Source organism: Carassius auratus, chromosome 8 (assembly GCF_003368295.1).
Source record: "Carassius auratus strain Wakin chromosome 8, ASM336829v1, whole genome shotgun sequence".
Classification (NCBI taxonomy): domain Eukaryota; kingdom Metazoa; phylum Chordata; class Actinopteri; order Cypriniformes; family Cyprinidae; genus Carassius; species Carassius auratus.
Window position 1 is genome coordinate 4706498 of NC_039250.1, and position 24197 is coordinate 4730694.

The following is a 24197-nucleotide window of genomic DNA, read 5'->3' on the forward strand; positions in this document are numbered from 1 at the left end:
TAATAAATAAACACAGTATGTACACGACTAGTTTTCATAATCATGTTTTATGCACTGACACAAACTTTAGTCTCAGTCGGACATAATGACACACTCAAAGCCAAGCTGTAACTTGACTCTCAGCAAAAACAACACAGCTGTTAGAGTACAATGCTGGATTTGTCTTCTAGCTTAAGGACTGATTGTAAAGCTTAAAATCTATTCTTAGCATGAGAAATCAATAAGTTATAAAGTGAGATGGGAAGTATAAAGTAGTCATGCAAACCTGTCACGAACGGGAATTGTGATGCATTGTACTGGTCCTACAAATATGCTTTATGTGAAATATAATTTTTATTTTTATTTTTTTGGTTGAAATGGGAGACATTTTTGTGAGATTCAGTCACATGTGCAAGTAAAACATCAACTGATTAATCAAAATAGGAATTTAACAAAGGCACTGAGTGGCTTAAGATGGCAACATGCCCTTTGAACAATAGAATCCCCTGTTAAGAAATAAAAGGAATACCAGAACAGATCTCTGGGGCCAAAGGTCAAAGTTCCATGGGAGAAACCACGAGGACAGGAATTCCTCAATTCAAAAAGAGCTTATGGATTTTTTTGGAGAGTTCAAACCTTTGTGTTTTACATTGTTTTACATAATTCAAAATATTAATTCTTTATTATATGTTTTATTTTTAATTTAAATTTGAGTACAAGTTTTAGAAATTTTGTTGACATTTTAATTTGTTTCAGTTATTTTAATACTTAAATTTATTTCATTTGCCAAGGCAACAAATTGGCCCAAAATGACATCTTAAGTTACAGGCACGCATACAGAATAATTCCAGGCAGGCAGGCAGGTAAGCAAGACATCATTTTATGCATGATTATTCATTTAAAAAAAAAAGAAAAATTATATTACATTAATATTAATATTAATTTTATTACAGCCACATGATGAACATCAAAATTATACAGAATTATATCAGTTGAAAAAGTTTGATTTACATATTAATACTGTTGATATTTGACAATCCTGATTTTGTAGGAAATACTGAAAACTGAATGTATGGTTTTCTGAAAGGAAACCAGACCAAAATCTGCTGTATATGAGATAAACATTGTGTCTTAAATGTAAATCTGACATGAAAAAATATTCATAAACTACCATAGTCCACAACAAATCACTGCGTACTATCTGCTGGCATTTGACACATCTTTCTAATGCATCACAGACTTATACTTAAAAATACTTAATTTCCTGTTTAAAAATATGGGTCACAACTTTTCCTCATTCATTCCAGAAATGATCACATGTAATATATACATGCACAAAGACACACAAACAGACAAACACATCCATGCACACACACACACACCAATGGCACACAAGGTTAACAGACACATATACAGACATGCACACGCATCCCAGCTCCCAAAACAGACATGACACTGCAGACAGAAGCCTTAGAGAGCTCACATGCACCCCTGGGAATATCTATGGTTAGTCTCTCTCTGATCTGACATTGGCCGGTGTTATCATGCTCACATCATGTAGCACCCACAAGCCTTCAAGAAACAGTTCAGCCAAAAATGCAAATGAGCTGGAAATGTAGTCACCCTCAAGCCATTCAACATGTAGATGAGCTAGATTTTCATGTGATCTGATTTGAAGAAATGTAGCATTACATCACTTGCTCACCAATGGATCCTCTGGAGTGAATGGGTGCCGTCAAAACAGCTGATAAAAATCAATCTTCATGATGGATTAGTTTCATAAAAACACACAGCTTTTCACTTCACAAGACATTAAGTGATGGATTATTGTGATGGTTTTAGCTGTTTAGACTCTCATTCTGACGGCACCCATTCACTGCAGAGGAAACATTGGTGAGCAGATGATGTGATGCTAAATATTTCCAAATCTCTCCTGATGAAGAAACAAACTCATCTACACCGTGGCTGGCCTGAGGGTGAGTGAATTTCACACAAATGTTTATTTTTGGGTGAAGTATTCCTTCTAGACTGGTGTTCCCTCATGTAATGGTGTTCCCTTGTGCAATGAATCGCCTGTCACGATGCATTTACAGCCATATAAAAGCTATTAAAAGATGCACAGAATTAATCAAATATGACACATACAGTAATCCCTCAAGCTAGCGGACGCAATTCTGTCGCAAAAGGCCAGGCACACACAGATCGAACAATTTAATTAATATTAAAAGTTTTTGACATTCCTGCCCTACAGAGACATGATCAAAAGCAGCTTGTTCATTAAACCACAAAACATTTTTGGAAAAATCCTAGAAAATCACACAGGCATAATAGAGAGCGAGAGAGAGAGAGTACAACCACAAGATGCCAGAACAATCCGTAGAAAACACAACCGTGCTGGTGTTGTGATGCCATCCTCTGACTACGACTGGCAGGAAAACAGCTGGAATATTCTTCTGCAGGAATGTCAATGGAATTTACTGACGTGACATTTGACATCATCCAGGCCGAGTACTGTGCCGTGATCAGTGTTGTTGTTGTTATTGTGATGTTTCTTGTCGGAGCAGCGGCACAGCCTGTATTTCATTACCTTCAACGACAAAAAGAACAAAAAAAAAATGTTGAGTTGTTGTCTTTGAAGGGTTAGTTCACTCCAAAATGAAAGTTCTCCCTAGTGAAAGATAAACACACTAAAATGTATTTGAAAAACATCTATTTCATGCTAGGTATAGTAATAAAAATACCCTGCAGTTTAACTTTTGGTATAATTAAAGTCTGCTAAATTGGAAGCACTGATTTTGTGCTTAATGAAATTTAATTGTGCAGAAGCCGTGCTGAAGTCCAACTAAAGACACACCGAAGTATATTTGACTGTGCTCAGTGAAACTATTGTAATTATACTTCAGGTAAACTTTAAATGTCTTCTATTTAAAGACCAATATTATTCAAAGATCATACAATCCTCTTCAATAGTGACATTAAAACACATTTCATGTTTACAGTAATTTAATTTTTTATAATTTTTCTATCAGTAAGTCTTGAGTGATATATGTCAGTAAATATGTTAATAGATTTGAACCATACTTTGTATGAAATAAAATATTTACTCTTTTAAATCTTCAGGATTTTTTATTAAATTTTTTATTATTTTATTATTTTTTATTATTTATCAGTGTCAAAAACAGCTGTGCTGCCTTCTATTATTGTAAACAACCATTTTTTTTCAGGATTCTTTGATAAATAGAATCAACTCTTATTGACCCCAAATATTTGAATGGTAGTGTATTTAAGCCTCACATATTGCAATGGATAATAGAGCAAGAGATTTCTGGTGGATAGCGACTTCCTGCAGAAAAATCTCTGTTCAACAGATCAAAATAAAGTCATTTGGGTTGTCATGAATGTCATGAGGGTAACAGAATTTAAAATATTCTATAAAATAACTATAAAAATGTCACCACACAAATCCCAGCAGAAATGTTTATGACAAAACAGCCGTTCAGATACATTATATATCTTACCTCATAAAGGTAGTCAAAAAGTTCCAAAATCGTAAGAATACTGGCTCCAATGAACAGCCCCATCTGTCCTCCGATATCACCTACCAACACACACACACACACATTGAGCTGGAAGGATGTGCAGACATTCACATATCTTGAAGAAACCTAACAGTAACAGTAAAGACATTTTTTCATCAATTTCCAAATAAGCAATTTTAGAAGGATTTCTGATGGATCATGTGACACTTAAGACTGGAGATTAATGACACTGAAATTTTAGCTTTGCATCACCGGAATAAATTACAATTTAAATTACAACAATATTTAATGTATAACATACTGTAGGCCATATAGTTTTCCTTACCTAACAGACCAGCCACCTCATAGGCTTTCCTTTGCTCAATGGTTTCATAGTTCAGAGCCTCAAAGAACACGTCCAGCACTAGAACATTCTCCCTGAAAGCACACACATCAATCTTTAGCATTATTTTGAAAGTCCAGTATGGAACATTATACATTAAAATGTTAAACTGACATTATCCAACACTTTTGTCTTTTTTTTTTTTGAACATGCACAGCACACTGTAGTCACTGGTCTCTACACAGTTAATCAATTAAGGGTGCAGTATGCAGTCTAAATTCAGAATACTGAAGAGCTTTGTTTCTCCTGCCCATTCTCCTCAGACTCAATACTCATGTGTGTACCAGATTAAGGGCATGCAACAACAACCAGCACAACTGACAATGGATGGTGACAAGCCTTAGGGTGCTTTCACACTTGGTACGATGGCCAGGTCTGAACCAGAGTTCAATTGCTCCCCCTCCCCCTTCCCCTTCCCCTGCTAGACTGCATTCATATTTTTTAATTTGGGTCCGAACCATGGTTCGTTTGTGTCATCAAGCCAGCAGCTGTTTACCCCATTGCTTAGTAACGACGGCGCATGAGAAGGCGGCAAATGCATAACATTGCTCTCTGTACTTTCATATATTTACGTTTTTGAACCGTTCGTTTTGTTTACAAAGCTTCAGTACATAACGGCACTTACGTCTGTCTACTGCAAATGGTGAAGGCTGAAAGTGAACAGTTCCATGACTGCAATATGTTACTTTTTTTTCACCGACTAGCAAGCCGGGGTGTTGAAAAACTATTGGTTAAATTGGCAGTGGGTAGAACCACACAGACCAAAACAAAACAGACATTCCAACACAGAACACACATTTCAAAGGAGCATAACTGTCTGTAGCATTGTTTTTTGAAGAAACATAAATGTGAACTACTTTTGTTTACTAAATAAGTGTGAACATGGCATTTTTGTGCTTTAGTAAAGTCAAGAAATTACAAACAACACCTTTCAAAAAATGTTGGAAGCACAGTAACTGTGATGGAAAACAGGTACTACTGTATGTGACCGAGGTAACAAAGCATCACTGCTTATGTAACACTCACGTTATGTATTTCTCAGATTTGCTGTACTTCTTTGCAAGGTATTTGACCGATGCTTTGCTGGGGATTTTGACGAAAGACAGCTCTTTATTGTACCGTGTGATGTTGCATGGAGTCTCACATGAACAGTAGTCGCTGTCTCTCTCCACCAGAAAATCTGTGTAATGAGATAAATTATAGCACAGCAAACATTCAAAGCGTGGTTCATCTGAAAGATAAACTTTGTCTATGGCACTGATTCGTGATAAAAGTTAACTTACCAAGTGCTGGATGCGCACATTCTTTATATAGCACAGGAGTGCAGTACTGCGCATCACCTGCAGGGGCAGTAAATGTCCAAGTATCATTATTGGGATAAAAATCAATGCTGTCACCATTTTCTCCCTCCTGTTTGGACTTAATTGATGTTTCCAATACAAAGCTGCTGTGAGGCTTCAGAAGACATGGAGTATAGTTCATGCCTTCTCTGTGCACTTTTATTATGTTTTTATATACTTTTTGGAGCTTGCCAGCACACCAGAATTTCACTTCCATTATATGGATAAGAAAAATGTGTATAAAACAAACTACACAAAAGAAAAATGGTCTGAAGTATTAAAATTACAAAAACTAAACCTGAACTAAAAATAAAGCTAAATTGAAAATATATAATATAAATATCATTTTATTTATATATAAAATGGTAACACTTTACAGTAAGGTTTCACTAGTTAACATGAACTACAAATGAAAAACAATTCTAAAGCATTTTTTTTATTAATTTAAAGTCAATCCTAACACTTACTAATGTGTTGCTAAAATCAAAAGTTGTATTTGTCATTATTAGCTAATGCACTGTGAACTTTAATAAAATAATAACGACAATAAATACTGTAAAATACATTGCTCATTATTAGTTAATGTTAGTTAATGCATTAACTAATGTAAAAAAATCAGACCTTATTGAAAAGTTTTACCAAAAACTGTCAAAGGCACATAACAAAATGACTAAAATGTAAACTAAAAATTAAAATGAAAATATAAAAATAAACTCAAAATATGAAAAAATACTATAATACCATACAATATATACTTAACACTAGTTCATAAATGCACATGTAAAATCAAATAAATAAGTTTGGCTTAATTTAGTAAAATCATAAGATTTGTAACACTTTGTAACATTTAGTAAAAGCATATGATCAAAACATTATTAACACACAATTCATTCTCAATTCATATTAAATATGAAAAACCTCAAGCTCTCCAATTATCTTTCATTTTTTTTAACTGTGTTCTTGCACATCATAACGAATATTCATTGAGTCCTCACTGCAGATATAAACTGCCTCAAGTTAAAATCCCACACTAATATATGTTAATTTAGCTTTTTGTAATCAACTAAATTGCATTTCAGCGCCAGCGGCGGTTTAACAGGAGCAGGTTTAATTTGGTTTCAAAGGCTTGATTAACTTGACCTCAAAGCAGCTGGGAACTCTGTTGCTTTTTAGAGGCAGACACTTGAAGCACTTATACAAGTACACATCAAAATACCTGCTAGTATGTTACAAATGGGATTATTAAGCACTATCAAGTCACTATAAGCGTGCTATCATTAAAGACTTTGCATATAATGGAGGATGTGTGGTTACAGTCTCATTATATAAATGCTGAAAATTAACAAGTGCACATGTCTTGGGGGTCAAATGATGCGATTTCAATTTTCTTCAATTTTCAATTTTCTTTTCTCTTTGGAGTGTTACAAGCTCTTGGTGCATGAAGAAGATTTGTAAAGTTGCAAAGACTAAAGTCTCAAATCCAAAGAGATATATTTATCGAAGTTAAGATTCTGCGACGCCCCCTAAACTGACTCATTCAAACACGCCCCAACATGTCTACGTCACTATGTGGAAAGATTTGTGTAATGCCGCCCCAAATATTCACACAGAGAAAGAAGCTGTTACAGTAACACAGTAAGTGTTGAAGCAGTCATGTCAGGGAGATGCTGTGTGTATCTAGGAGAAAGCAAAAGCACTTTATTTGGCCTTCTGAAAGTAGACGCATTTAGGAATTTTGAGATTACAACAACAGAACAGCAATGCATTTTATGGATGCTTTAGACATTTTTATTAACTTCTTCTATATTTATAGCTTGTGGTATACAGGTTTTTATTCAGTTTCATTTTTGTAATTTTAGTACTTCAACTTATTTCAGTTAGCTGCTAAGAAAACATTTCTAATTTTCAGTTTAAATTTTTCATCTAATATTTATATTTTATTTCAGCTGTATATTTCAATTACCAAATATGTTTTTTACGTTTAGTTAATAAAACTGACAGACAGTGGATAAAGCCATCATGAGAAGCAATTTGAGATTTTATTTCACAGCACAAACAATAAATGACTCTTCTGAACTGTATCATTACAGTAACTGCAGCATTAGAGTGAAGTGCTGCTGGAATCGGTGCAGTGACTCACCAGGCATATGCACCATACGGCAGTTGCAGTTTTCCACCAGGTAGCGCGTCTCGCAGTCTGTTCGACAGGCGCTGATGCTGTACGCCTTGAAGTAATCCGAGCTCGGCGGGGTCGACTTGCAACTGCCCCATGGAGCAGGAAGATACACCAGCTGGAAAACATTTTTTTACTAGTGTAAAAAAACAAAAAAAACAACAACAAAAAACCATCCATTTAAAGTGCATATTAATTTGACACCCACTCGCTGCTCTTGGCAAGAAACGAATGTCTGGAATCCAGGTGCGACTCCGAAGCCCAGCTGATCTATAAACGGAGGCTCGTCCTGACTGTGAATCTGAACTTTGATTCCCGCCTCAAACGACGAGTCGTCTGTGAGGGGAAAAAGAGAGAGTGAGAGGATGAATATAGGAGTAGTGTGCATCCGTTTGTGCCGCCTCACCTGTCTCTCCCCACACAGGTAAATATTCGTCCTGCTGAATGTCCAGCATGATCTCCAGGCCGTTTCCCATCCCTCCCTTCACACTGACCAGCGGCGCGCCAGTGTTACCCGAGTTAAATGTGTAACACTTCCCGTAACGCGTGAATACCTGAAAACACACAGAAGGAAACTAATGCATACCTTTTATATTAATGTTTTGTCTCTTATTTCTACATACTGGGCCAAGGCGTGGAAACAGTGGCATTTCTTACACAGAAAACCTTTTATTTTACACAGTTTGAGGATAATGTGAGAGATGCTTGCCTGAGATGCTTTTTCACTATTTAGGTTTAAATAAATAAATGAATAAATAATCTACCTCACCAGATGGTTCATATAATACAGTAACCAAAACGTACAAATAAAAATGCATTTTATAAAATACAACTGGTATTTTTATATTGAAGTTTGCACTATTATTCAAATGTTTGGGGTTGGTAAGTCTCTTCTGCTCACCAAGGCTGCATTTGTTCGACCAAAAAACAAAACAAAACAGTAAATTGTCATTTTAATATTCTGAAATATATTTAACATTTTAAATAGCCATTTTCTAATTGAATATATTTAAAAATGAAATGTATTTCTTTGATGCAAAGCTGAATTTTCAGCCGCCATTGCTCCATGCAATGTCACATGATCTTTCGGAAATGATTTATTTGTCAATAAACATTTCTTATTATTATCAATGTTGAAATAAAACAGTTGTGCTGCTTCATATTTCAGCATTTAATTAAAATATAGAAATCTTTTGTAACATTACAAATGTCTTTACTCTCACTTTAAATCAATTTAATGTGTCCTTGGCAATACTGTATATTGTGCAGCTGATTTGGTCAAGATAGCTCGACAAAGATGCAAAATAATAACTTTTGGACTGTGGGGATCATGAAAAAAAAAAAAATTATATTCAAGATTTTCGACTGCTTTTGCTTCCAGACTCTGATCATATTATATTACACATTATATTACCTGAAACAGTAAAATGTATTAAGATTTCCACAATATTTAATCTTCCAGCTTCACAGGCCAAATAATAAGCACCAGTATCTTAACATGACAGATGCTTTTTATTGTTTTCATTTTTGGTTTTCCCCTGCGGTCGGAAAAGAAGTGCAGCGACACTCAAACGATCTGAACCAAATAAAGACATATTACAGGAGTTGTAACAATTCTGTACACTGCTAGTAAAACACCCCATTCTCGGAAACTGACATGAGACATAAACAATGAGAGGAATAAAAAAAATGAAAAGTTAATTGTAGACCAGCTGAGAGTTATTAAAGGGAGCCGGTTCCTATGGAAACAGAGACCCGAGTGTGAAAAACACAGAAACGCTTGCACGAACACACACCAGACTCGGCCCTCTTGCTGTGTTCTCTTTGATTCGTTAATGTGTTTCAAGACATTTCCCTTTGAGTAAGACTCCATCAGTGTTGGAAACCTAGCAGGAGATCTCGAGAGGCTTTGAATCTCTGCTCTGTTTCCTGTGAGCTGTCAGACCTGCGTCAAAGTGACCTCCCCTGCTGTCCACACCAGCATCCATTAGTGCTCCTGTGTGCACTACACAAACCCTGCCACGAAACATCCCTGTGTGACGTCCACCGAGACTCAGTGACCCTGTAGAACCGCTTGAATTGACATTAACAGAGAAAGATAGATTGTGTTAGTTATGCATCTTGTATTGACTAACTCTGAGAGAAAGCAGCTCTCCCAACAAAGACAAACCGAAGTTCAAAACTTTCAAAACTTTGGGTTCAGTAAGATTAGATTTCTTTTTTTTTTAATTCAACAAGGATTACATTAAATTGATCAAAAGTGACACTAAAGATATTTATGACATTACAAAATAGTTCTCTTTCAAATAAACAATGTTCTGAAATTTCTGTTACATTTAAGAATCCCAAAAATAGTTGTTTTCAGCAGTGATAATAATAATATATGTTTCTTGAGCAGCAGATTGGCATCATGGATCATGTGACATTGAAGACTGCTGAAAATTCAGTTTTGCATCATAGAAGTACATTCAAATAGAAAGCAGTTCATTTATTTCAGAATACTACTGTTTCTACTGTAACTTTTAAACAAGTAAATGCACCCTTAGTGAGCAAAAGAGACATTCAAAAGCATTAAAGAAATCTGACTTTTATAAGAATCAGGTTTCTACGATTTTTCTCCTAATAAAAAAGACCCAAGTCTCAAAAATGTCTCAAACTGTACCCAGATTTGCCAAAATACTAATTTAAGCAAACAATCTTAAGAGATCTTATTATGATCTCAAATATTTCTCATCAGTTTCTTTCAAGATGAAATTTGAGCCTCTACCCACAATGATTTTATAGCTGTATGTTCCTACCACATGTCAAAAATGGATTTATTAGTATCTATTTTTATTTTACTAAGAAAGAAAGGAACCATCTCAGACAATGCAAAATCTCTGAGCAATACACATTCTCTGGAGCGGTCCTGAAATCTGTTTTTAGCTCTACAGCTAAAGACACAACATCCTAAAAATACAGCATTCATGGCACAAGACAGCGAGATGCATCATCACAGTTCAAACAAATCCACTTAGCACATGTTCACATAGAAAAAAAACAGGGCGGGATGAGATTTGTTGTTTAAAGGCACATGCCCAGTATAATTTTTTCCCCTTTCAGTCTGTCTGATTGCCTGAATCATGGCTATGTGTGATTTAAATCCCTGGTGTATGAAAGACCTGTGCGCCGCAGGAGCTGAGGAGAAATAATTACACCAGTAAAACAGTAAAGAGAAGGACAGATGGTGAAAAACAGACAGATCTGGATGATCATGTGCACTCGCTGATATACTGAAAAGAAGTCGCACTGCATTTTTTTAAGAATAAAAAACAACCTAGGACCAACAGAACACCCCAACATTTGCATACCAACACTAAGAACACCCTAGCAACTGGATAACAATATCTTATTATCGTGTCAATGACTGGCTTCGCACAAGCAAGCAGCACTCATTCTGGAAAGTCTGCATTAATTATTGCATCAGCATAACATGCTAACTAAAAACTTTAGTTAGCCAGTTCATTATTTAGTCACTACCAGCTTTTTAATGTACATCTTAAAAGCATTTAATGGGTAATTGTGTTAAAGATGCATAGATTAGTCACCTAGTGTTTGATTGAACTTCATTCTTTAAGCAAACCCCTCCACCCCCCCCCCCCCCACCGTCATCCGCTCTCTCCTACGGCAACACTCTGGAGTCCAATTAGCTGTCATGATTAGCTGTAAACATCATTTACGTTGAGTGGGAGCACAGACGGCATGCAAAGGCACTTTAATCACTGTCCCATTACCATGTGAGATTATTCAGTGCACAATAATTTATTCATCTGTGGCTGAAGATCTGAAACATTGACTTTGGTTATTAAAGAAGAAAATACTGACGTGTGTGACTGTGATCTGTTCTTTTTCTCACGCAGCTCTACATTTTATAACATGTCAGGTTTGCATTTTATGGTTTCTCTTCTACTTACCAAGGTTGCATTTATTTGACCCAAAATAAAGTAAAGTTGTGAAATATTATAGCATTTTAAAATAACTGTTTTATATTTGAATAAGACTTTCTGGCGCCGATACAGGATGGCTGCCTCCGTGACGAGCTCCGCATATGTTTTTGTGTTTTTGTTAGTTTGTCCTGTCTTTAGTTATATTCCTGCCATCAGTTTCACCAGGGAAGAACTGCTGAACATTCGGCAGAACACACCACAGGATATTTTACCGGATTTCAATTATTCAGATGTTTTAGTGAACGTTGTTATCGGAGGAGCGGCGGCGCTGATCAAGCGCTTCAGGACGCGCAGACGGGGGAAGCGGGCGGGAGCGCTCGTCAGACTCAGGAAGCGCGGATTTCGAACGCCGTTGCCTAGCATCCATCTGGCAAATCTCCGCTCTCTACCCAACAAAACGGACGAACTCCTTCTGCTCTCTCGGACAAATAAGGATTTCACACACTCTGCTGCTCTGTGTTTCACGGAAACCTGGCTGAATGACACCATACCGGACAGCGCGCTCCATCTGCCGGGCTTTCAGCTGTTTAGAGCGGATCGTGACACAGAATCAACGGGGAAATCGCGTGGCGGCGGGACATGCTTTTACATCAATGAACGGTGGTGTACAGATGTAACTGTGTTAAAGAAGACGTGCTGCTCAAATCTCGAAACACTCTTCATTAACTGCAAGCCGTTCTATTCGCCGCGGGAGTTTCACTCGTTCATTCTGGTCAGTGTTTACATCCATCCGCAAGCGCACAGAGCTCAGCTTTACAGAAACTCGCTGATCAGATCACAGAGACAGAACAACAACACCCGGACTCTGTTTTAATCATTCTCGGGGACTTTAATAAAGCCAATCTGTCCCGTGAACTGCCAAAATACAGACAGCATGTTACTTGTCCCACAAGAGACAGTAATATATTGGATCACTGTTACACCACAATAAAGGATGCATTTCACTCTGTTCCACGAGCAGCTTTGGGACGTTCTGATCACCTTCTGGTTCATCTAATACCGTCCTACAGGCAGAAACTAAAATCAGCTAAACCTGTATCAAGGACTGTAAAAAGATGGACTAATGAAGCAGAGCAGGATTTACAATCTTGTTTTGACCTCACTGATTGGAGTGTTTTTGAAGCTGCTGCCACCGATCTGGATGAACTCACAGAGACCGTAACATCATATATCAGTTTCTGTGAGGATATGTGTATTCCTACAAAGACTCAACTAATTTACAATAATGACAAACCGTGGTTCACTGCAAAACTCAGACAGCTCCGTCAGGCCAAAGAAGATGCTTACGTGAAGGGGGACAATGTCTTGTATAAACAGGCTAAATACACATTGGAAAAGGAGATCAAAGTGGCAAAGAGGAATTATTCTGAAAAAATAAGGACTCAGTTCACTTCCAACGACTCCGCATCAGTGTGGAAAAGTCTAAAGAAGATCACCAATTACAAGACACCACCCCCCAGCACCGTAGAGAATCAACGACTGGCAGACGATCTGAACGAGTTTTACTGCAGGTTTGAAAGAACACCCATCACCTGCCCTGAACGCCTCCCCCAACAACCATTCACACCCTTCACAACTCCTGCAACCAGCCCTGAATGCCTCTCCAAACTACCGTTCACACCATTAACAGCTCCTGCAACCCATCCTGAACACCTCTCCAATCAAGCACTCTCACCATTCACACCTCCTGCATCCCCCCCCCCCACACCTGCAATTCAGATCAGCGAGGATGCGGTGCGCCAGGTCTTCCGGAAGCAGAAAAGGAAAAAAGCACCAGGCCCAGATTGTGTTACACCAGCCTGTCTGAAATCCTGTGCTGACCAGCTGGCCCCCATCTTCACACAGATCTTCAACAGATCGCTGGAGCTGTGCGAAGTCCCTTCATGCCTCAAACGTTCCACCATCATCCCCATCCCTAAGAAACCCAAAATTACAGGACTAAATGACTACAGGCCTGTGGCTCTAACGTCTGTAGTCATGAAGTCATTTGAGAAACTGGTGCTGGGCCACCTGAAGGACATCACTGGGCCCTTGCTGGATCCTCTTCAGTTTGCCTACAGAGCAAACAGGTCTGTGGACGATGCAGTAAACATTGGACTGCATTATGTTCTGCAACACCTAGACAGACCGGGGACTTATGTGAGGATCCTGTTTGTGGACTTCAGCTCGGCCTTCAACACGATCATCCCAAACCTCCTCCTGCCCAAACTAAATCAGCTCTCCGTGCCCACCTCCGTCTGTCGGTGGATCAACAGCTTCCTGACAGACAGGCAGCAGCTAGTGAGGCTGGGAAAATACACATCCAGCACCCGTACAATCAGCACCGGAGCTCCCCAGGGCTGTGTTCTCTCCCCACTGCTCTTCTCCCTGTACACTAATGATTGCACGTCTAAGGACCCCTCTGTCAAGCTCCTGAAGTTTGCAGATGACACCACACTCATCGGCCTCATTCAGGACGGTGATGAGTCTGCTTACAGACAGGAGGTAAAAGAGCTGGCTGTCTGGTGCAGTCTCAACAACCTGGAGCTTAACACCCTCAAAACAGTGGAGATGATGGTGGACTTCAGGAGAAACCCCCCTGCACTCCCCCCACTCACCATCATGAACAGCACTGTGACAGCAGTGGAGTCATTCAGGTTCCTGGGCACCTCTATCTCTCAGGACCTGAAGTGGGACATTCACATTGACTCCATTGTGAAAAAGGCCCAGCAGAGGTTGTACTTTCTCCGCCAGCTGAGGAAGTTTAACCTGCCACAGGAGCTGCTGAAACAGTTCTACTCCACCATCATTGAATCCATCCTCTGCACTTCAGTAACTGTCTGGTTCAGCTCAGCTTCTAAATCTGACCTCAGAAGACTACAGAGGGTAGTCCGGACTGCTGAGCGAATCATCGGTTCAACCCTCCCATCTATTCAAGAACTGTACTTATCCAGAGTGAGAAAAAGGGCTGTCAAAATCACTCTGGACCCCTCACATCCAGCACACTCCCTCTTTGAACTGTTGCCATCTGGTCGACGCTACAGAGCACTGAGCACTAGAACGACCAGACACAGGACCAGTTTCTTCCCTCAGGCAATCCATCTTATGAACAGCTTATAATAACGGCGGACACACTACACTTTATATTTATATACACACACACTTTATTTATCTAACACACATACTTAGTATACACTTAAATTTTGCACACAATATATATGTACATACATAACTTCATTTTGTAATATACTTGCCTACAATTGTCATTTGTATATTGTTATTCACTCTCTACTTATTTGTATTTTTTATTCTTTATTATGTGTTTTATGTTCTGTCGCTGTCATTCTGTTGTACTGCGGAGCTTCTGTCACGAAAACAAATTCCTCGTATGTGTACATACCTGGCAATAAAGCTCATTCTGATTCTGATTCTGATTCTGAATTTATTTTCAAATGTAATTTATTCCTGTGGTTCAAAGCTGAATTTCCGGCATCATTACTCCAGTCTTCAGTGTCACATGATACTTCAGAAATCATTCTAATATGCTGACTTGCTGCTCAAGAATCATTTCGTATTATTATTAATGTTGAAATCAGTTGTGCTGCTTTGTATTTTTGTGGAAACTGAGATACAGAAATTACGGAAACAGAACAGAAAAAAAAGACCTCTGATGACAGACAAAGAAAATCATCAGATATTTCAAGTTTTTTTTTTTTTTTTTTTACTATTTGCCTTCAGTGATTAGAGAAAGAAAAAAAATGACCAAGTTTACCCTATTTGTGGAAAGCGCCAAATAAAGCAGTGTGGAAAGTATATAAACAACATTTGAGCTAAATGACTTCCGTCATCAAGGCCAATGAAGCAAGCAATTCCCCTCCCAGAATGAAACCCATCAAGCATTTAATTGTAGCGATGCAGGGATGAAAACCACAAAATAGAGCCGGCTGGCCGTGAAGTCGACAGTCCGAGGAGAGCCATCTCTCCAATTCCATTAACAATTACAAAAAGTCTGGTGCACTTCACTGAGCTATTTTTTCCAAAGCACCGAGTCAGTAAAGACAGAGATAAAGAATAGACTGTCCCAGACACTCTCTCACACATCACACCAAATCTAATATTTAACACTGACCTATTTTCAAGGCTGAAGGGTATTTTGGACCCGCTGTGGGAGTTTTTAAAGCAGCCTAGAGAGCAAACATGATTGTAGGCTTTCTTCAAAAGCCTGGCCTGGAAGGTGAGCTAAAGTCATCGGGGAATAAGAAACACACAGAGGTTTTGGGAGACTTGCTCTTCAGGGAACTACTAATGCTGTTATACAAGCATTTATATTTAGAGATGGAAAAATCCCTGTACAATATGCTCATGTTGGCATTTGGATAAGTAGGGCATTATCACCAACACACACACAAACACACACAAAAGACTTCATATGCTTCAGATGGGGATGGGGGAGTCAGTCCCACATGTCGCCATGGAAACTTGGAGAGAAACATAGTTACATCATCAAAGCAACCTTTCAGCACCACAGTCCTCATAGTGTCATAGTGAACTCTAGTTTTCAGTAACGAGCTGCTGCTCACATCTGCTCTCATCACTTACAGTTAAACATTTAGGTCTGAGTCACTGGCTTCTCAGACACAAAAAGTACTGTAGCAGTGGTTTCATGTGGTAATACCATGATGCACTGATACACAGTATTGCATCATTACCACATGCATGTGGCATATGTATTATATGCATGGCAAGTACACTGTAAAAATTTTATTTCAAGGTTAAAAAATACAAATAAAGATTACTGGAGTAGGTTTTAGAAGAAGATTATTGATTCATGTTTACTCCACAGGATAAACAATTTGGTAAAATTATAAAAAAAATGGTAATAGCGACTTTTTATCTTACAGTAGGCCCTTTCACATGGAGCTTGTTTGATAGGCAATCTCGCCAATCATTACACCATATCTGCTATTTTATTTGTATAAATAAAATACCTTCTGATGTTCGTTCTTGTTTATTCTGGGCTTTAACTAGTATAGAGCAAGAGATGACCTTTTCATGCACTGCTTGAACTGAGGCTCTACAGCAATCGGTCACGACAAACAAGGAGCCATAAATTGTATTTATTGTTTGAAAAAATGACACATTTTGAAAAGTGAGGCTTTGTTTACACCAAAATAACCTGCTCTGTCTTGTCTGTCAGCACGTTGTCAGTTTCATGATTGATCCGAAATGTATTTTCTCTGTGTGAGAACATGATGTGTGGCATGGCTTGTCAGACATTAACTGTGGGGGCAGGTCTTTAGGAAGGGTCAATTCAAACTTCTGAGTTTATATCTCGTATTTAGACTTCTTGCAAATTTGAATTTATATCTCACAATTCTGACTTTGTTCCTCATGATTCTGAGTTATATTTTGCAATTAGAAATTCGATTAATTGTGCAGCCCTACTAGACACAATTGAATATGGAAAGCCTACAATATGAAAAAATATATTTGGCATTTTTATGTCTTTTAAAGAATAGAATTTCTGCTACTATTCACAATAGAGTTTCACAAAAGCTTCGTAAGCCTAAGAAGTTGGTAAAAACGATCGTACGACTGTACGTCGTGTACTACAGTTAAGAGCCATTCTATAAAGTGAGATTTCAGCACTTTACAAACGGATAGCGACTCCTTAAAAGCACTTAAAGCACAACGACATGCGACTGTGTTAAGAGCATTTTTGGGAAACGCATGTGAAACAATAACAAACGATCGCAAAATTACTCGTAGAAAACGCTCTAAAGCTCTAAGATCAATTGTTATCAGGAAACCAGGCCCTGATGGATACTTACTTGCTCAGAAAAAAAAAAATTGATAATGCATCAAACTATCAGAAAAAAACAGCTCTGAAAGCTACAGTTAGTTGGTGATAGAAAGGCTTGTGTTTTGAACTGTCATGGTCTTTTGAATTCATTTATTGATAATAGAAAGAAATGTTTCTGAAGAAGCAAATCAGTATATTAGAATTATTTCTAAAGGATGATGTGAAACTGAAGACTGGTGTAATGATGCTGAAAATTCTGCTTTGCATCACAGGAATAAATTAGATTATAAAATATAGTCAAATAGCAAATAGTTATTTGAAATTGAAATAATATTTCATAATATTCCTATTTTTACTGTATTTTTGAACAAAAAAATGCAGCCGTGGTGACTTCATTCAAAAACATAAAAAAATCTTACTGACCCCAAACCCTTGGACTGTAGTGTAGAAATTAAAATTTCAATGCACTTCTACTCGCACAACAGCTGCTCTGCACGCAAACTGAACTGAATTGACAGTCCTGGCCAAACCTCCCTCACATTAGCTTCAGGCCATCACGCCATCCTTATAGTTGAGCTCTGGTTGTACCATGTAGCTGGACACACAAGAGAAAACAGTTTTTTTGTGCATTTAGTTAGTGTTGCTGAAATGAAAGCCATAAAACAACTCAACAGCACAATGTGAACCCTGGGAAATCTCGAGAACCACAAACTTCATTCCAGCAGCGTAAATGATTGGACTGTCAAATATCACACCCCAGCATTTGGCTGAAACCTAGAAAAAGCCTTCAGCGCTCCGAGAGATTCACATCAAATAAATACAGCAGGGCTGCAGAATGGGACTTGAAGTGAAAAGAGCTCAAAGAAATCTATCACTGTGTTTCCCTAGAGTTCCTCACCACACTGAAGTCCTCGGGTCCACACGGCGAACCTCTGAACTGACAGGAGAGCAGCATGTCTTTCATGTCATGTCCTGTTCTATTATAGAAGTCCCACATGTTGAAGGGTCGCGGCTTGAAGGAGCGAAAGTCTGCTTTGCCCTTGAGAACCTCCATTACGCTTTCTTCAACCAGGTGAGCGTCCCGAATCTCATGTCTATAGAGACAGGCAACAAAAAAACAGAAGAACATGAGAGTACACTCTTAAAAATCACATTTCTCAATACGTTTTATTGCAGCAATGCTGTAGCAGAAAAAAAGATTTTCGGCTCCCAAAAGAACCTTTCAATGAACTTAGTGTGAAGAACATTTCACCTTTTCCACTATAAAGAACCTTTAATGTAATGAAAAAGTACCATGGATATTAAAGCTTTTATTAAGTTGTGAAACCTAGTGCAAAATGCATTGCTTTAATATATATATATTTTTTTTATGAATTTTTTATTTAAGAGTTGACTGAATTAAAAAAAAAAGTTTTTTCACAGGGTTAAAACCAGCACAATCTAATAAAACATGCTTCACTGATAAAGGGTTTTGGCGGAGAGCTCCTGACACCTACCCTAACGCTACCTGATACTTTTTTTTTTTTTTTCTACTTCATTTTTATTGAAAATAAATGCCTTTCCAATGCGATGTGAAATTTGAAAAGCGTGAAAAAAACGTTCGGCAAAGGGTGGGTTCGAACTTCAATTCTAAAAAACTACTTGATTCCAGATATTCAAATAGTTGTATCTCAGCTTATTTGTTCAGTTTCCAGAATAGAATTTTGAAAAATTAATTCTTATGACTGGTTTTGTGGTCCAGGGTCACATATGTAAATGTATTTGTAGTATACTTAGCATCAAATAAATGTATTTCCAATACATTTAAAAAAATTCATGAAGAGTCTCCCTGCTGAAATAGACAGCTGTTCACCAAAATTATTTCTGGTTTTATGGTTTCAAAACAGTTTTGTCAGCTTGTCAGCATGGGAGACCAGCTAAACCAGTTTAAACCAACTAAGGCAAGCAAACTACTTTAGGCTGGATTAAGCTGTTACTTTCAACAAGGTTTGTTTGTTTGTTTGTATTTTTTTCAATATTTTTTTGTTTTGTTAAAGAATGAAAATGAATGTCTAATTTTAAAATGTATATTATTTATCTTTTTATGAAATATTAATTCCTGCATGCTTTTATTTATTTATTTATTGAACTCATAATTCTCAATCTAATTGACATAACTCAATATTCATTGTGAAATGACAGACTTTTTTTATGTTTTTTATGCATTTTTCAAAATATCTTCCATTTCACAGAAAATAAATTATGCAAATCAGACTTTTGACTACACTCATAACTGAGCCTATATAGTGGTGCAATGTCAATATTAATATTATTATTAATATTAATGATTAATTAATATTATTAATATTTAATATTTTGTGCCCATGCAGCTAAACTGTGCATGTTCCTTTCAGCTGTCCTTTCAGAAACCTTTCAGTCAAGGTTAATTTTCTGTAAACATGTCGAAAAGTGTCACACTAAACCAAATACATAATAGAATTGAGAGAAAGAGAGACAGAGTGTGTGTCACTGTGCAGAAGCACTTGGAATGCAGAAGCAGGCATGACTGAAGTCCAATTCAAACCCACATCACATCACAGCTGGCGGGTGTTACAACACTGCAGTAACTAAATCACGACTACCTGATGCCAGAGGGAAGCGGATACTGATTCTCATGCCAAAGATTTAATTTTACTTAAATATTTTAATATGGCATAATAAGACCCATATAATCTGATGATACACGGTCCACATGTATCTTAAAAAGAGAGGTTCTTTATTGGCATTTATGGTTCCGTAAAGAACCTTTAGCATCCAGCAAACCTTTCCATTGGACAAAATGTTCTTTGGCTATTTGAAATCTTCTTAAAGGAATAGTTCACCCAAAAAAGAAACTTTGTTGAAGATTTACTCAGGCTATGTTTGATGAGATTGTTTTTTCATCAGAACAGATTTAGAGAAATGCAGCATCACTTGCTCACCAATGGATCCTCTATAGTGAATGGGTGCCGTCAGAATGAGAATCCAAACAGCTGATAAAAAATCCACACAAGTAATCCATCGTCTTTTTAAGCAAAAACTGTGTGTTTGTGATAAAAAAATGTCTTAATGATTTATTTATTTCATTCTAAACAATTGCCTATGGCTAAAATAGGAGTACTCTATCAATAATATTGCTTCCTCTAGTAAAAAACTCATCTCATCTGAATCTAGAGAAAAATAAAGCACTGTTTAAAGCCAAAACAGTCCTAAATAAATATGTTGTAGGTTACTTTTAGATTAGTGTGATATTTTTATCAGCTGCTTGGACGTTCATTCTGACGGCACCCATTCACTGCAGAGAAGCCAATGGTGAGCAAGTGATGTGATGCTAAAGTCTTCAAATCCATTCTGATCTACAAACTCATCTACATCTTGGAAGGCCTGAGGAATGACCTTAATTCTTGGGTGAACTATTCCTTTTGACCACTCACAGTTTCTTTGTGAAACCAAAAAGGGTTCTTCGTACTGGAAGCTTTAATTTTAAGAGTGCACTTTTCACAAATACAAAATGAACAGTAATCAGACTGCATCTTTCAATTTGCCAGGAAAGCACTTAGGATGAAGAGGCAGGAGTGACAGAAATATATACAATATCATGACTTCCCAGAGCTCTGCATTTTCATTTCCGCTTCTCAAGTTCAATAAAAGCACACTAATCATTTACACTCCAATGTGCTTGTGCATTCATGCAGAGAATACGAGAGCATAATCTACTGAGCGAGTGACTCATGCTCATTATTAAAACTTAACAACAGCCCCTCGACTGATCTGACCTGGAGTTGAGCAGCGCCAGCAGCTCGCCCGCGTGGTACAGGTCGTTGCGTGTGATCCTGCTGAAGCGGATGGAGTTGAGATTGCAAATCGTCACCGCTGGGAAAACCATCAAAGGCGTCGTGATCTCATCCAGCTTGGTGACGTGAGGGTACTCCAGGTAGAACTGAATCCGATCGACAGAGACGTACATGAGGAAGGTCAGTGAGCTGAGGAAAAACACAACCCAGAGGCAGCATTTGGCCGTGATCTTCTCATAGGAGAAGATATGAGAGATGCCGTGAAGAGTCGAGGTGTGAGCGAACACTTGGAGAGGAGGTGGCTGGTCATAATCAATGTCCATAGGTTCCACTTTAAGATCCATCACTGATGTTTTCATCACACAGTTCTTCCACTGCAAAGCTGTGAAACTCTCCCTAAGACGTTAAAAACAGACACACATGTTTTACTTCAATAGTTCTTGTGATCATAAGTGAGTCATCATTCAGCAAAGAGTCCTTCTGGGATGAAACTATTAAGCTGGGCTTGCTGGAAACTCCCACAAGGGTTGATTCGTGAAATGTCAGTCACTACATGTTTTTTACTATTATTAATTATGGTTTCATAGCTTTTTATTTTAAATTAGGTTTTTTTTATATTTTTATGATTTTGGTAATTTTGTTACATGCTTTTGAAATTTGAATTTAAAAGTTTAGCTTTAGTTCATTTTTATTTAAGTCATTTTAGTACTTCTAGTACTCATTTAGATTCCAAGGTAACATTTCTAATTTTCATTTAAGCTTTTCATCTGACATAACATTTTATTCATTTATTTATTTTCATATTTTATTTATGTTAATTTACCATAAATTAACTTTATTTATATTTCATATCTTCAGTTTTCAATACTGATTTTAGTTAATGTTTTAGTAATTTTGTTATATGATTTTGTCATTTTTTTATGTTTTTCATCTAATATGATATTTTATTCATTCTTATAGTTTATTAATATAATATTTCATTCATCTAATATTGAATATTTTATTTCAGTTATATTTCCCAAAATGACTTTTAGACAGGGAATGAAGCCATTGTTTAAAGCAATCTGACATTTTATTTCACATCGCAGAGAATAAATTATTCAGTTCAATATATTTCAAAATTACGTTTTGCATCTAATGTTAATATTTTATAATTCACTTACAAAAATAACAACTTTTTTTGATAGTTTTATGTTTCATTAACAATAACAACACTGATACACAAATCAAGTTACTCTAAGAGAACTGTGTAAGAAGTGAAATGACTAATTATCAAACACATTGCCATCTCCTTAAAAAGCTACTCTATGTCCCAGTATGAGGGGCCTTCAACACAGCGGCTGCCAATTATTGTCTGAAGCATGAAATGTAGTAAAATTAAAACATAATGTGCAAGTATAAGACACTGTAAATCAATGCTTCTCCCATGTATATAGTTCAGACACCTACAGAGAGCTTGTAAAGGGCAATTTGCTGCCTACGCCAAGTTCCCAAAAGCATTTAATTATAGTCTACAGACCAGCTGACAGGAAAATCTCATAATCAGAACAACATATTGCAGCCCCAAATTAAATATGTTAGCATAAAGACAACTAGAGCCTCTTTGGCATTCATTTGAGACAATATTTTCATAACCATTAAGCAGTCACCCATTCTCATTTACACAATGCAAGATAGATAGATAGATAGATAGATTTCAGTTGTAAAATATCCCTATGTATAAATATTTTGTTTAATTAATAAAATTTAAATATAAAGCATACATGACATTTCTCAATTAAAATCATAAACGAGAATAAAAACTCAAAAGATAAATACCTGGGCTCATTAATATCAAGAAAATTGGGTGTGAAAGATTAATTATATATATATATATATATATATATATATATATATATATATATATATATATATATATATATATATGTATGTATTTATAAAATGTTACAACTCAAAAGATAACAATAGTACAAAAAAATCTTCCCATTTGAATTTATGGTGAAATGCGAGCCGGACTTGTTTTCGTGAGAAGCGCACAGGTGAAACGCGCCAAATCACGATTCGATTCTTTTGGCTTGTTACATTGTGTCACTCAACAGAATCCCACAGACCGTCAAAGCGCGAACAGCAGCGTCACTTGTAGCACACGAGCATTTACCTGAAGCACTTCAGAAGAAAGATGTTGGACCTGAAAAGCGATGCCAGTTATCCGAACATTTCTCCGGCGTTCGCGCAGAAATCAGCCGATCCCGCCGTCCGTCCGACAGACTGACGGAAAGACATATCTGTGAGGAAATGATGCTTCGCGCGCTGGATGCTCTCACATGAAGACCCTCAAGCTCTAATGGAGGAAGCTAAGAATCGTGAGAGAGAGAGGGGGGGGGGGGGGGATGAGTTGGTGGGAGGGAGTTCTGTGGGCGTGAACCCACACAAGTATGAATCCATACATCATAGTACTATAAGAAAAACGTACCACGATCGTATTACCATGTTATTGGACATGGACATGCTACTCCATGGTACTGTACTATAATTGTAAATGTCTAAAATACTAGGCTTGTACTAGTACCTATTTTATAAAGTATAGCCTATTTTGTTTATTGGATACCATGTTATTCCATGTACCCATGCGTATGTACATGCTATGGTACAGTACTTGGTAACTGAGTATCATAGGAACATGGATCGTTATAGAATACTGTGTTAATTTCATGGTATTTTGGGGGGATGTTTTGGTAATATTGTAGCCTATATACCATGGTACAGTGAATAAATATAGTTATTTAGTACTGTAGTATAGTACGTCACAGACTGCATGTTAATACCAATTTTCCTTTTGAAAGTGTTTTATAATTATTGTAGCCTATGTTGTTTTTATCGAACATGTACCATGGTATACTGTAAAGTATCATATATTTAAGGCTCATATATGGCACTTCATGGAATACCATAGAAATACTGTGGTACTTTTAATTACATATTTATAGCCTGTTTAGTGTATTTGGACATGTATCTTTGAATTCTGTGCATTTGATAAAGGTAAGACCAATCATAAGCATTTACAGGAGTTTTATATTATATTAGATTAGATTAGATTATATTAGATTTATTCCTATATACTGCTATCTTTTAATACGAGTTTGAGCCAGTATACCAGTTTATACAGGTTTGACCATCTTTGGTTAAATGGCCACATTTGATAGC

At 37.1% G+C, this 24197-nt stretch overlaps 1 protein-coding gene across 2 annotated transcripts; it reads right to left on the minus strand.

Moving 5' to 3' along the window:
• Nucleotides 1-913: 913 nt before the first annotated feature.
• On the minus strand, nt 914-23362 carry LOC113107043 (acid-sensing ion channel 1A). 2 transcript variants are annotated; one of them, XM_026269177.1, is made up of 11 exons: nt 23152-23362; nt 20976-21389; nt 18080-18275; nt 7820-7967; nt 7622-7749; nt 7381-7531; nt 5184-5240; nt 4927-5080; nt 3844-3935; nt 3498-3577; nt 915-2566 (listed from the first exon to the last, which is right to left on the minus strand). In XM_026269177.1, the coding sequence occupies exons 2-11, from the start codon at nt 21350-21352 to the stop codon at nt 2444-2446; spliced, it is 1506 nt and encodes a 501-aa protein (XP_026124962.1). In that variant the 5' UTR covers nt 21353-21389; nt 23152-23362; the 3' UTR covers nt 915-2443. The 2 variants fall into 2 exon arrangements, with proteins under 2 accessions (XP_026124963.1, XP_026124962.1); XM_026269178.1 differs by lacking the exon at nt 23152-23362 and having other exon boundaries at nt 914-2566; nt 20976-21372.
• Between the last annotated feature and the right edge of the window lie 835 nt (nt 23363-24197).

Bases quoted from the DNA above. Each gene is read 5' to 3' on its own strand.
- LOC113107043 (XM_026269178.1), bottom strand. From the start codon at position 21,352: ATGAAAACATCAGTGATGGATCTTAAAGTGGAACCTATGGACATTGAT. The intron at 3,578-3,843 runs GTAAGGAAAACT...GTGTGTTGGTAG, and splicing joins TGAGGTGGCTGGTCTGTTAG to GTGATATCGGAGGACAGATG. The intron at 2,567-3,497 runs GTAAGATATATA...TTGTCGTTGAAG, and splicing joins TTTTTGACTACCTTTATGAG to GTAATGAAATACAGGCTGTG.